The sequence below is a fragment of the Heptranchias perlo genome, chromosome 24 (assembly GCF_035084215.1).
Source record: "Heptranchias perlo isolate sHepPer1 chromosome 24, sHepPer1.hap1, whole genome shotgun sequence".
In the NCBI taxonomy this organism is placed as follows: Eukaryota; Metazoa; Chordata; class Chondrichthyes; order Hexanchiformes; family Hexanchidae; genus Heptranchias; species Heptranchias perlo.
This window is the reverse complement of record NC_090348.1, coordinates 43,148,456-43,163,057: the sequence shown is the minus strand read 5'-3', so window position 1 is coordinate 43,163,057 and position 14,602 is coordinate 43,148,456. Positions and strand designations below refer to the sequence as shown.

General features: G+C 42.5%; 1 protein-coding gene across 1 annotated transcript in view; it reads right to left on the bottom strand.

Moving 5' to 3' along the window:
• The window catches only part of exoc4 (exocyst complex component 4), a 394,720-nt gene that overhangs the window by 133,760 nt on the left and 246,358 nt on the right, over positions 1-14,602 (bottom strand). The window contains 1 exon segment of the mRNA XM_068005175.1: positions 9,993-10,212. Coding sequence (XP_067861276.1) covers positions 9,993-10,212 — 220 coding nt within the window.

The window sequence follows — 14,602 nt, the reverse complement described above, 5'->3', positions numbered from 1 at the left end:
TATCAAATTCAAACAGCATGCTCATTCTGATAGAACTCCTACTAATGGCTACAGAGGACAGCTCACAATGTCCTACAGAAGTGGGGAGAATTGTTCACCCAGCTCAGGTGGTAAAAGTACAATAACTAAAATGATGTGCAAGCATCTGATTACATTATCATGTGAAGAGATCTCTGAATACTATCCTCATTACATAAAATCAAGCCTCTTAGAAGAGCTGTTATTGTAAATGGCCAGATAAGTACATTCATTTTGACCTTTTCAGTATGCTCTTCTCTTTTAGTTTGTTTGTAACAGATGTACGAGAAGTCAAGTTTGACCTCCTGATATAGTGCACTTGAAAACAGACTCCACATTTTTGGTAATTTTTATAATATTTAATAACTTTTAAAAATTCCAGTCTTCATTTTGTTTCTCCTTCTGATTTAAGTTCCTCTCCATGTTATATTCTATTTGTTGGCACATACACATTAAGCATAACTTGCAGAACCCAGGTGGCTTGACGATGGAGAAACAATATAGCCACTTTTACTCTGGTGCTTGTTTAGTTCAGACCCTGGGAGAGCACAGTCCATGAACTGGCTCCCTAAGTTTACACCACCACATTTGGTTCTCTCATCCTGGATAGCCGATTTGGAGATTCATGATAAACTGAGTTTACAATTATATCGCTGGGGTAAGGCAGGTGGATTTAGCAGTGAAAACTACTATTACCTAAAAAAAAAGGGAGATGGGGAAATGGACTATGCCCAGTTCTTTGTCAATGCCACTCTGTGTTCAACTATTAAGAGGGACATGTGAGGAGGAGGCCGTTTGAGCTTCTTCTGCCAGCTTCCAAGCCATGGCAGCTCTACCTTTTAAATCCCAATTCCCTGCCTTTTGTGATGAACCACAGCATCCCATTAGCTTTTGCAATTGTCTTTTGCGTTTGTGAGCTCGCCTTATATGACTTATGTACCTTGACTCCTAAATCGCTGTGTTCATCTACTCCCCGTGTTTCCCCATTTAGACAGTACTCTCATTTGCCATTCTTGCATCCAAATTATCCTTTCTCTCACTTTATTACATTAAAATGTACCTTCCACCGTTCGGCCCACTCGCTTGATCGATCTATGTCCCTTTACAATTTTCTGCTGTCATGAAGCAGTTTGCTCTGAGCTATTCCCTGCCTCGCAAACCTATGTCAGAGCTGTTGGAACTCGGACTCCGGTTCCATGGGTTCCAGCAACCAATCCAGTACCTCACCCAAGTTGCCTTTCTTCCTGTTGTAAGTCTACAGGGCACACGGAGGGGAAAGGGGCATGACTATTGAACCTGATCCCGACCTCGGTCAGCATACACACACGTGGATGAAACTGTGCAAAAATCCAGATAAAACTGTGCAAAAATCCACGCCTTGCCGATTGAGACCCCAGAACAAATTGTGCTGTCTTTTTGGGCTCTCAAGAACCACTATGATCAATATTGAGAGACATCTATCCTTGCCAAAGCTACGTCAGCTGCACATAACTCCAGCCCATGCAAAAGTAGATTAGTTTCTGACCTTTTTAGAATTTTGTACTTGACTTTAATGCAAGCATTCATACCCTATGGTATTTTGTTAGAAAATATGCAATCTGCTGGAGGTTTCCCCATTGACCGATGAGTAATGATAACACCTGGTGCAGCACAGAGCTTTATAGCCTAGGAAGGTTCCAGGTTGATCCGTGATCTGTGCTCGTAGCTCATCTTAGCCAGGGCAGCAGCTGAGGCATTACAGGTGACTTCAGTGGCCCCGGGCTAGGGAGCAGAAAAAGTCATTTTGAGTCCTTACTGCTGATCGCTACTCAGTGACTCTTGCTGTAAAGTGCATGCTGACTGAGGTCCGGATCAGGTTCATTAGTCGTGCCCCTTTCCCCTCCGTGTGCTCTGCAAACTCACAAGAAGAAAGGCAACTTGAGTGAGGTATTGGATTGGTTGCTGGAGCCCATGGAACTGCAGTCCAGTGAAAATCAGCATCTTCAGATGAGGAATGAAGAAAATTACCACCCCGCCCTCGCGCCCCCCTCCCCCCCTCACACAACTGAAATAAAAACCATAAAAAGCACATCTTATTGAGTACTTCTTTGAAATGTGTGGGTAGCATTACTTTGTATTTTACACTGCATCATTTAACCTTTTAAGAAATTGTGTAGGTCAGCTGGACAGCCGTGCCGCAGACAAAAAGATGACAGAAGCATTCTCCTCTCGACCCTGCAAGCAAGCATGCAGATTCAGTGATCGAGCAAAAATGAAGATTTATGCTTTCAATCTATATCTTGCTCAGGCAGCCTGTCAGAACCACACTTCTAATTAAAATAATCAATCAGAGAGCTGGAGGAGAGGTGGAAGTGGATGAAAAGTGTCAACTGTTCTGTGTCAACAGATAACATCAGAACAAAGCCAGGCTGAAGACAACTTATGGACCAGTTTTAGCACTTTTACTGGTCGAGTAGCTGCTGAATTGATTACTGCTGCACACCTCACCCTCAGCTCAGTTATTTTGAACTTATAGCAGCAAGACGCTGTCATACATTAGGAAGAAGCTACATATACCAAACTAAGGGTTGGTTTTACTGTCAATGTGGATTAGGTGCAAGAGAATAATTATTTCTATTTTTTTCCTCCAAATTTCAATATCTACATATGCACACTTTCCAGCAGGAGTGACCAGATGTCAATCTGAGCAGGATCCTGGCTAATTTTTCCCTCTTATCCTGGGGTGGGGTCAAAGAGGTGAATTGCAGCCACAGCCACCCCCCCCCCCCCCAACCAAAACCAACTACTGCCTTGACTGAGATCAACAAAATCAGGTCCATACGTCTCAGAAGCATTGGGCAGCGCATTGATCCCGGAGATTGAACCTGGGAAGTTCTAGTTTGTATGACTTTGTACTACACCAGGTAGGGCTTTCATCCACCAGGTCAACAAGGGATCTAAAGGACAGAACCATAAATAAATGAGATACACAACTGCAATCTGGGACTTCTATCTAGCATTTCAACCGCTTAAAAATAAATCAGCGACCGAATGGCATGAATTACACTTTAAGTAATGTTTCAGAGTGTTGTATTCAGTGTTCTACAAATGGAACTGTCAGAATTAATCTACAGTACAGGCTCAATTAATTGCTTTCCTATTACCCATGCTCATGATCATCATCTGCAAACCAGAACAGTGGAAGTCAGGACTTAAGATCAGAACCATAAGACCATAAGAGATAGGAGCAGGAGTAGGCCATTCGGCCCCTCGAGCCTGCTCCGCCATTCAATGAGATCATGGCTGATCTGATTTTTACCTCAACTCCACTTTCCCGCCTTTTCCCCATATCCTTTGACTCCCTTGCTGATCAAAAATTTGTCTAACTCAGCCTTGAATGTATTCAATGACTCAGCCTCCACAGCTTTTTGGGGTAAAGAATTCCAAAGATTCACAACCCTTTGGGAGAAAAAATTTCTCCTCATTTCCGTCTTAAACGGGCGAACCCTTATTCTGAGACTATGCCCCCTAGTTTTAGATTCCCCCATGAGGGGTAACATCCTCTCAGCATCTACCCTATCAAGTCCCCTCAGAATCTTGTATGTTTCAATAAGGTCTCCTCTCATTCTTCTGAACTCCAATGAGTATAGACCCAACCTGTTCAATCTTTCCTCATAACACAACCCTTCCATACCCGGAATCAACTTAGTAAACCTTCTCTGAACTGCCTCCAATGCAAGTATGCCCTTCCTTAAATAAGGGTACCAGAACTGTACTCCAGGTGTGGTCTCAGCAGCACCCTGTACAGTTGTAGCATGACTTCCCTGCTTTTAGACTCCACCCCCCCAGAAATAAAGGCTGATATTCCGTTTGCCTTCCGGATTACTTGCTGCACCTATACGTTGACTTTTTGTGTTTCATGTACGAGGACACCCAGATCCCTTTGTACCGCAGCATTTTGTAGTATTTCTCCATTCAAATAATATTTTGCTTTTTTGTTATTCCTCCCAAAGTGGATGACTTCACATTTCCCCACATGATATTCCATTTGCCAAATTTTTGACCATTCGCTTAACCTGTCAATATTTCCATTGCAGACACTTTGTGTCCTCATCGCAACTTGCTTTTCCACCAATCTTTGTATCAGCAGCAAATTTGGCCACAAGACAATTCTGTTCCTTCATCCAAATCATTGATGTATATTGTAAATAGTTGAGGCCCCAGCACAGAGCCCTGCGGCACCCCACTAGTTACAGATTGCCATTGTGAAAATGACCCTTTTATCCCGACTCTTTGTTTTCTGTTAGTTAGCCAATCCTCTATCTATGCCAGTATATTACCCCCAACACCATGAGCTCTTATCTTGTGCAGTAATTTTTTATGTGGCACCTTATCGAATGCCTTTTGGAAATCCAAATATACTGCATCCATTGGTTCCCCTTTATCCACCCTGCCCGTTACTTCCTCAAAGAACTCTAATAAATTTGTCAGACATGATTTCCCCTTCATAAAACCATGTTGACTCTCCTTGATTGTATTATGAGTCTCCTGCTACTACTTCCTCAATAATGGATTCTAGATTTTCCCAATGACAGATGTTAGGCTAACTGGTCTATAGTTACCTGCTTTCTGTCTCACTCCCTTCTTGAATAGGGGTGTTACGTTTGCAGTTTTCCAATCTGCTGGGACCTTTCCAGAATCTAGTGAATTCTGGAAGATTACAACCAATGCATCCACTATCTCTGCAGCCACCTCCTTTAATACCCTCAAATGCAAGCCATCAGGTCCAGGGGATTTGTCAGCCTTTAGACCCATTAGTTTACCTAGTACTTTTTCTCAAGTGATAGCGATTGTTTTTAGTTCCTCCCTCCCTTTTGCCCCTTGATTTTCTACTATTATTGGTATGTTATTAGTGTCTTCGACTGTGAAGACAGATACAAAATATCTGTTCAATTCGTCTGCCATTTCCTTATTTTCCATTATTATTTCCCCAGTCTCATCCTCTAAGGGACCAATGTTCACTTTAGCTACCCTCTTCCTTTTTATATACTTGTAGAAGCTTTTACTGTCAGTTTTTATATTTCTTGCTAGTTTACTCTCAATTTATTTTCTCCCTCGATTATTCTTTTAGTCATCCTTTGCTGTCTCAACTGCTGTGTTGTCCCTCTTGGTCTGGTCTTCCATGTACTTCTTCATTTCCACTTCAGGTTGGGTCTTTTAGTCACACAGGCAGCAACGTCAGGTGGGGCTAGGCTGAGCCAAGTGGAGGGAAGGTCATAAGATCTAACTGTAGTCAGAGCTGCCAGCACTCTTCATTGTCCATTGTAAACAATTTTACAACACCAAGTTATAGTCCAGCAATTTTATTTTAAATTCACAAGCTTTCGGAGGCTTCCTCCTTCCTCAGGTGAATGTTGTGGAAATGAAATCCTCGAAATGAAATCGCATTTATAAATCACAGAACAATGCTTGGTGATTACAGACAGTTTTTTCAACTGCCCGTTGCCAAGGCAATCAGTGTGCAGACAGACAGGTGTTACCTACAAGGTCTCCGAATATACAAATCACCAAAAAAAAGAGATAGAGAGGTAGAAACATAGAAAAGACAGCAACTGACCCGTTATATTAAAAACAGATAACATTTGTTCGCTGGTGGGGTAACGTGTAGCGTGACATCTTGGGTTCATGTCACGCTACACGTTAGATAACATTTGTTCGCTGGTGGGGTAACGTGTATATTCGGAGACCTTGTAGGTAACACCTGTCTGTCTGCACACTGATTGCCTTGGCAACGGGCAGTTGAAAAAATTGTCTGTAATCACCAAGCATTGTTCTGTGATTTATAAATGCGATTTCATTTCGAGGATTTCATTTCCACAACATTCACCTGAGGAAGGAGGAAGCCTCCGAAAGCTTGTGAATTTAAAATAAAATTGCTGGACTATAACTTGGTGTTGTAAAATTGTTTACAATTGTCAACCCCAGTCCATCACCGGCATCTCCACATCTTCATTGTCCAACGTGGCTTTATACAAGTTTGTTTTACCTGGACAGAAAGAGACACAAGATGCTTTTCCCGAGGTGATCTTCAGTTTCCCTTGGAAGACCCAGCCTGAGTGTGAATGCAGCTACAGAGCGGGCAGTACAACTTTAGTCTGCTAGCTCCTGGTCACTATAAACAGGTCGCAGTCTCAGGTCAGTACCGGTAGTATAACTGCATCCTGAAACACAATCTCTGTAAAAATTACACTCTTCCAGAGTAAGGAACTCTTCTCTGAGCTCTTTCCAATATACAGCTGTCTCTCTTGATAAAACACTATTCTCAGGAGCCTAGGAAAAATAGTGTTGCATGTGAAGCTGGGTAAATAGCACCCCAGGTACTGGTGTTGCTCTGGTACATCAGAATCAGCTGTCAAGTAATTGTACCAGAAATGCTCTAAGGCTGTTTTTGCACTGGCATCTCATCTAGTTCAGATTTTGGGAGGCTGAGCTCCATGAGCCAGCTCCCTGTTTACACTGTCAGATCTGACTCCCTCATTCTTTCTGGCTGCAGAGCCGTTCATTCAATTTAATGTGGGTCGAAGATTCCGCTGCCAGAATAGAGCGCCGATTTAGCTGGGTAAAAGTAAGGCACCAACTTATGGATGCTGGCCTCCCAGAATTCAAACTAAATGAGCATCAATATAAAAGCTGCTTTAGATTGAGTGACCCAATAGATTAGTTTATTGAAATTTAATGCAGCGGATCAATAGGAGACTGAATAGCAGACAGTTCACAAAAAAAAACAGACTTAACGAGGTCTGAAATGTTCTGAATAATCTAATGTGGCTCAATTGTAGCACTTTTCATCCACTGAAATTGATCAATAGGCAAAATAAAAAGCATTCAACAGGAGACTTAACGAGCTGCAAAATGTTCTTTGTAATTTGTTTAACTGGCCAATCGCAAATAACTTTTGGTGACTACTTTAGTATTGAGTGTGGAAAGTACACTGCTAAAGTTGCTTTACACTGGTCTTGTTTAGTTCAGATTCTGGGAGACTGGTGTCTGTGAGCCGACTCGTGCGGAAAAGCGTGCAAGCATAAATTTCAGTCTTCAGCAAGGTTCCGCTCACCCAAAAAATGGACCTGTCCATTCTCTCTCCACAGATGCTGTCTGATCTGCCGAGTGCTAGCAGCTTTTACTTTTTTTGTTTCAGATTTCTAGCACCAGCAGTATTTTTCAAGTATGAATGTCAAAGAAGAATGGGATTGGGTTCAGTTGCGATGCCCCTAAAGTCAAACAGCCGTTCAGAAGCCCATACCCTCCAAGCAGTTGACCTTAAAGGAAGCTGACGAGCTGAATTTGGTGTTGCTGCTAGCTGTGTGTCAGGAGCTGTGGCACGAGCACGGCATGAAACCAATATAAAAGCAACTTAAATGCGAGTGTGCTGTCAAGATATGAAACAGTTGTAAATGCAGGGAGCCAGCGCTTGAGCTATCTCCCAAGCCCTGAACTAAAGAAGTACAAAATATAATGCGCCTTTACACACAGCATGCCATAAAATGCATACAGGTACACAACGCCTTTGTCAAAGTACAGGAATATTTTAATTTTACATAACAAAGCACATACCTACAGAAATGTTATCCCTTCAAAGCAGAACATTACATTATAACAGGGAAAAGTTATCCTCCCTGTTCCCATATCCCTTTATCCCCCTTTACTTCAACCACCTAACTAATCTGGTCTTAAATGTTGACAGTCTCAGTTTCAAACACAAACTCTGGTAGTTAATTCCACAGCCTCACAACCTTTTGTCTTTGTCCTATCTCTCTTTTATTTAAGTCCCCTGGTTGTATATAAAGCCTGTTTATAGCTCATGCAGAGCAGCAATTTCTCATCATATTTTAGTATATATTATATAAATGTAAATATAATATATATATATAGGATAGGAAAAAGGTTGACTTACATTCTTAATAAGTAAACAAGAGTATTTAAAAGTGCAGATTAAATCTAAATGGTTCCAAGTGCTGTGCACTGGCAGGGTGCTCTGCATTACTTCAGTTTTGGGCAGTCTGTCTTTCCAACTGATTCCCAACATTTTCCTTGCACATCACATCCAAAATCATTCATCCTCTGCCTCTCTGTATTCATTTGGGTTCAGTTCTCGGTACCAACCCCAGTACACTCAAAAAAAGACCTAATTGGGCTCCCCCCATGATCAGCTCGCTAAAGCAGTGAGCCATACTGACCAGGAAGGTCCCAGATTCAATGTTCGGTTTGTGCTGAGTTAGCTAATCTAAGCCAGGATAGCAGTGGAGGGGGGGGGGGGGCGGCGATATAAACGGGCTGAGTCCCCCGCCTAGGCTGGAACATGTTATTTCTCAGTAAAGTCCTTTCATCCAGTCTGATGCCCTCACACAGCAGTTCCCCAAGCTGGCTAGGGATACATATTTGCACAGAGCATTTAAGCAGCTGGTCCAGTTGAGTTTCTGGTCAATGGTGATCCCCAAGATATTGATGGTGGGAGGCTTGGTGATGGTGAAGAAAACTAGAGCAGATCAGAAGCTCATCTCCTGATTCCCAAAGACTCGCCACTACCTACAAGGCACAAGTCAGGAGTGTGATGGAATACTTTCCACTTGCATGGGTGGGTGCAGCTCCAACAACTCTCAAGAAGCTCAACACCATCCAGGGCAAGGCAGTCCGCTTGATCAGCACCCTATCCACTCGCTTAAACATTTACTCCCTCCACCACTGGCGCATCGTGGATGCCGTGTGTACCATCTTCAGGATACACTGCAGCAAGTTACCAAGGCTTCTTTGGCAGCACCTTCCAAACCCACAACCTGTACCAACGGGAAGGACAAGGGCAGCAGGTGCATGGGAACACCACCACTTCCAAGTTTCCCTCCAAGTCATACAGTATCCTGACTTGGACTTTTATCCCTGTTGCTTCGTTGTCGCAGGGTCAAATTCCTGGAACTCGCTACCTAAAAGCTTTGTGGAAGTACTTTCTCTATACAGAGTACAGCAGTTCAAGAAAAAGGCTCACCATCACCTTCTCAAGGTCAACTACGGATGGGTAATAAATGTTGGCCTTGCCAGCGACGCCCACATTCCGACAATTAATATATTTTTAAAAAAAGGATTCTGGCTTAATTTTAACTCCAAGCACCCCACAAACCATTTTGAGCCTTTAGGTGCAAATAACAGTGTTTTATGCTTTACTGTGAGTGGGTTGGGAGCTGGGCGAAAGAGAACTGGTGATGCTTGCACTGAAAATTAAACGTTGTCTTTCAGCAACAATTTTAGAAAATAGAACAAAAGTCATAAGACCAAACTGTACCTCCAGGAACAAAAATAGCACACTTCTACATTGACAAATAAAAATTGTGAAGTTTATTTCCAGTGAGACTGTTCAGATTTGTGCCCAAAGTATTAAGATCATGCCCCTTTCACCCAGCAGATGTAGTCACGAATGCGTGCGTTACGTACCCACCTCCTTGACACAAAAGGAACAGGAGCTACCTCACTGGTTCAGTATTCACTACTGGATGTCACTCAGTTTGAATGTGGAGCCCACATTAATGCATTGGATCTCAAGGTGCTAGGTTAAAAGAGCATCACCACCTGGTAAAAGGAGTCACTGAGTTTGCAAATGGAGTTCGCGTTAACACTTACGGAATACCTGCTGCTGTATGACTTTGTCAACACAATGTTCTACCTGTAATCTTCAATTCTGACTTTCTGTTTATGCCTCCAGATGTGACCAGTGGACCCATAATGTTATCATGGATGGCGGAATATGCATTCCTTCACAGTAACGTGGCAAAGGACCCTTCATTGCGAGGGCATGGTTGGTTTAATGTGTGAACAAAGTAATCCTCGAATGAACAGTCACATCCAAATGAAATAAAGAACTTCAATTTTCCAAGTTTTGCAGTGTGTAATACAAGTGTTCTTTTAAAAGCTTTGTGTGCATCTGCCATGCATTACCACGTTCCTACCTGAAGGAGGGGCCGTTGCACTCCCAACACTTTCATGGTATCAGCGCTGGCCAGTACTTTCAAAGGATCTGCAACCTTGGTCGCTGCCTCGATTTCCTTGTTAACGTCTATATGAACTTGATTTAGGAAGAAGTTCTTGATGTACATGGTGAGGAACTCTCGCAGTGGGCACTGCTTGCCAGGACCAGTCCACATGGCATGTTCAATCTCCTGAATAAACCTGAAAGAAAGGAAAGGTTGACTTAGAATTCTGTGAGCTTTTCAAACAGAACACTGCGTTGGAGGAGAGTATGATATGTGCTCAGCTTGTCATGCACTAAACATTTACAGTAAATGCAATCTTTCAGGAGAAAGATCACAGATACAGAGAGGAGCTGTATATCTTAAATTGACATCCGGCAGGTTAATAGTCAATAAGATTCAACCCCATGAAATCTAGAAAACCCGTTTTCCTTTTAAACTTTATACTTTAATGCAGAGCAATGCTCACACTTCCTTCCCCCCTATAACTCACTGCCTGGGCTCACAACAGGAATGACCACTTAAGCAAGGTACTGGGGGTGACCACTGATTGTAGGATTGTGTCCCAGTGAGGAAGTTGAAGCCTTCAAAAGAAGAGAGGAAAAGAAGAGAGAAACCCTATAGATACACTTTCCTGCCACGTGTGGTCTGACCCATTTCCCAGGCGACAGTACAACAGACACAAAGGGCTCACGGATTGTGTCACCTTACTTGACCCAGAGACTGGATGGAAGAAGGTCGCGTCAGCTGTGTTGAGAGAGTAATTCCATAACTCCTTAAAATAGATTTTTTTATTTTAAAAGAATCATTACCTCTGGAAGAATGGGTTTACATTTCAGATTATTGTGTTTTAGTTCCTCTCCCATATTTTCCCTCTCCTCTCCTGAAGGCTTCAACTTCCTCACTAGGACACAATCCTACGATCAGTGGCTACCCCCAGTACCGTACTCAACCGTTCATTCCTCCGTAAGCGCTGGTGGAGGCATGACAGTCGAGTGTGCACAAGCACATATTTGCAGTGGGGAGGGGAGGGGGGGGGGGGAGCCTTGTACAGTGCTTCGAAGCAGGAACTCTGCCTGATTTTCCCCTCTCGATAGCAGGGCAGCTGTGGCCAATTATAGCATTCATAATGCTGCCCCAGCCAAGGTCAGTTAACCCAGCCTAGATCAAGAAACGAGGCAGCAGCCTTCTTGGTTTGTATGGGACAGAGACGGAGACTTTACCTTCGAGCTGATTTGGGGTGGGGGGGGGGGGGGAAGAGGGGGGGAGCCATTAATAATTCTGTGGATACAGTGCGGTCCTGTAACATTGGTAGCATGAAGAGATCAGACACAAGTTTGATCCACAACTTCAATTAAGTTCCTGGTATCTGAGAAAATGCGAAAGTGATCCAGGAAGCATTGGAGGGAGAGTTGTCATCATTCTGTTTTTGTCTACTGTCTGGTTATTGCTGCCCTTAAGGATACTGCCTGCAGAAAAAAATCTGGGTAATATTTCTAACTTACACATGATGACAGCTGACAAATGTAATCTCCTGCCCCAAACTGCAGACTGAGCACACTCATCAGGAGCCAAAATAAAGCACCGAATTGTTGGTCACATATTCAACAGTGCTACAAGAGTTACGAAATCTACGACAGGAGTTGTTTATTTTGTATTGAGCACTGATTCCTGACGTCCATTCTGTTTGAAAATGCTCAGGGTGCACCACTTTCAGTGGGATGCCTGTGGTTAGAGACTGCAATCTGACCACATGTTACAAATGCCATGCTGTGCAATCTGCTCTGGAGGTAACACACAGTTCACATGAGGCTGCAACAATAAGCCAGGTTGCCTAAACTCTCTCAGGAATGATTTTACCTGTTGTTTTAGTCCAAAGTTGTATATTTACATTTGGAGATCAAGAGAACAATCAGTGCTAAAGGGATTGTTTCAAAGCAACATCATACCTACTTCAGTTTGCAATAGGGGTTGCTTCGAGAAGGCATAAACTACCAATGGAGCTCAATATGTATTTGTAAGGAGCAGTGGTACGATAATGTGTCTTAGGTTACACCCTGTCTGCCCCCTTAACCTCCTTCCAAGGAAAGTACCTCTCCTTCCCAAGCATTGGAAATAATATCCAAGCAACGGTCACATTCAGAATGTAATGCCTCATAGGATAATATTCGAAATGAGAGTCTAGTCAAAAGTTCTGCATAATGCTGAGAGCTCAATCCGTACAGAGGTGCAGAAGCATTCCTGTGGGATGTGTTGTGAAAGGAGGAAATTGGGTATCAAATGAGAGGATAGAGTGAGCAACTAGGAAGCAACGAAGAGTGGCCTGTGTGCAATAAGAGTGTTTTATGTTGCGACAACTGAGACCAGCAGAGCTTGTGGGTTCTGTGGAAGATGATGTATCCTCGGAAGGTGATGTAATGAGTCCCAACTGGCAAAAGGCTACGTGGAAGACCAAAGATGAGGCGACGGCACAGAATACAGGATATGTGATAAGGAAAAACCATTGCATCAGCTGGAGAAGCCGGCAGAGGGGAAATGATCGTGACGAATCTTGTGGCTTGGTTATATCTGGCTTGTGTAGCTCTCAGGACAAGGGGAAATTGTCAGGTTTTTAAAAAAAATTTAAATGATCTTCAAAAATGTAATAAGACAACGAGGAGAAAAAACCCCAGAAAACACAGTATCCCCCAAACACTTGAATTAAAAAGGAAAATTTAATGCTATCATTCAACTTGGACACGGTTCAATAAAGCCATTACTATCTTTGGGCAGTTAATTTAGGGAAGTTCAACTTACTAATAGTTTGCCTAATTGCTAATAGCTCATTTTAACTTCAGCTTTGGCACTCAAGTTGCAGTGCTGCGATCAATACATGGTGAAGTGGAGGCTTCTATATCCACAGACAGACATAAAAAAAGAGGGAAATTTAAAATTATTTCTTGCCCCCCCCCACCCCCATTATGATCACCTTTTCAAATTAGGAACTTTGCTGCTGGAAGTGACTTAGTAACTCTTGACACAACTTACTGTACAACTTAGGCCCACTATACAGTCTCTGACAAATGTTCTTCATGTTACAAGAATGTTCAAAAATTGTTTATCTAAAATAAACAGGTCAACAGCTGTGCTGTACAAAAGAATCATGATTACTTACAGCATTAACAAAAATTGTCCACAATTTATATTTGGAAGTAGAGAATCTGTTTAATGCATCGTTAATTTCAGAAATTGCTCTGCAAGTTGCTGGTGCATACAGGACACCTTTTTTATTTTTCATTCTCCCCTCACCACACGCCCTCCCATCATCCTCTGGCTGAAGGGAGAGAATGGTCTGAACGCCTGTCAGATTTCCAATATTTGACTGAATCCCCAAAACAAGTTAGACATTCCCTACGCCTCAAATTCAATACTGCAGCGTCAGTGTCAGGCTGAGAATCATGACATGACCACCAAAGAGGAAAGTCATGCACAAAAATAAATTGTCAAATCACACAGGTAATAATGGTACGATGGGATACTGGTAATGGTACTGGACTAGGTGATTAGGTTAAATCCCACCATGGGAAGTTGTGAAACTGAAGTCAATAAATATGCTAATTTGTGGGCTAACACCAATGAAGCTACCAGATTGTGATAAAGACCCAAATAGTTCACTAATGTCTTTTAGTGAAGGAAACCGGCCACCCCTGCCCATTCTGGCCGACCTGTGACTCTAATCAACACTACATGGTTGACTCTTAATGCTTTCTGAAGTAGCCAAGCAAGTCATAGTACAAAAAAGGTGGCTCATCACTTCTCGTGGAAACTAGGGATGGGCAATAAGTGCGGCCAGTATTAACCCAATCCTCAACTAAAAAAAAAATTGGGGACTCATGGGTTACAGGACTGCTGATTTTTTAATTAATTTCATTTATCCCACCACTTAAAAGTCCGTACTAGTTCCACCTCCGGGGTATGGTTATAATTATAAAATAATTTGCCAAATCAAATCGGCAAGTAATATGGGTACGATAGTGTAGTGATTATGGCAGGTTCTGATAGTTGGCAGAGTATGATGGGGCCCATCACAGCCTAACTAATCCTATTCTCACCTGACATCTACATGTGCACTTTCCAGCAAGAATCACTGGATCAACAGCAGGAGCCCTGGCTAATTTTTCCCCACCCTAGACAGTATACTGGGATCAACTGTAGCTGGCTTGGTTGAGATCAGCTAAATCAACTTAGACTAAGAGTGCAACTAAGGTACTATGTGCATTAAAAACACTTCTAGCATAAACATAACAGACCTGAGCAAGAAGCAGTTAAGATACAATTAAAAAGTGAAATATATTGGCCATTTTTTTTCAAAACATGAGATTTGGGATTGTATGAACTGCTTATAAACCAGGGAGCCACCTAAATCATTGAGACTCAGCAAAACTGTATTCATTAGGTGGACTGTATCGTGTTCTTTACTGGATGATTTGAGGACAGCATGATTAGCCAATTAGTTCAGTGTTTTGTCCAGGGCTTAAAATAATGGGATTCTGGCAGTAAAGTAACTCATAAATGTCAGTTTCCAATTTCTGAAGCTATAGGGACTTTGT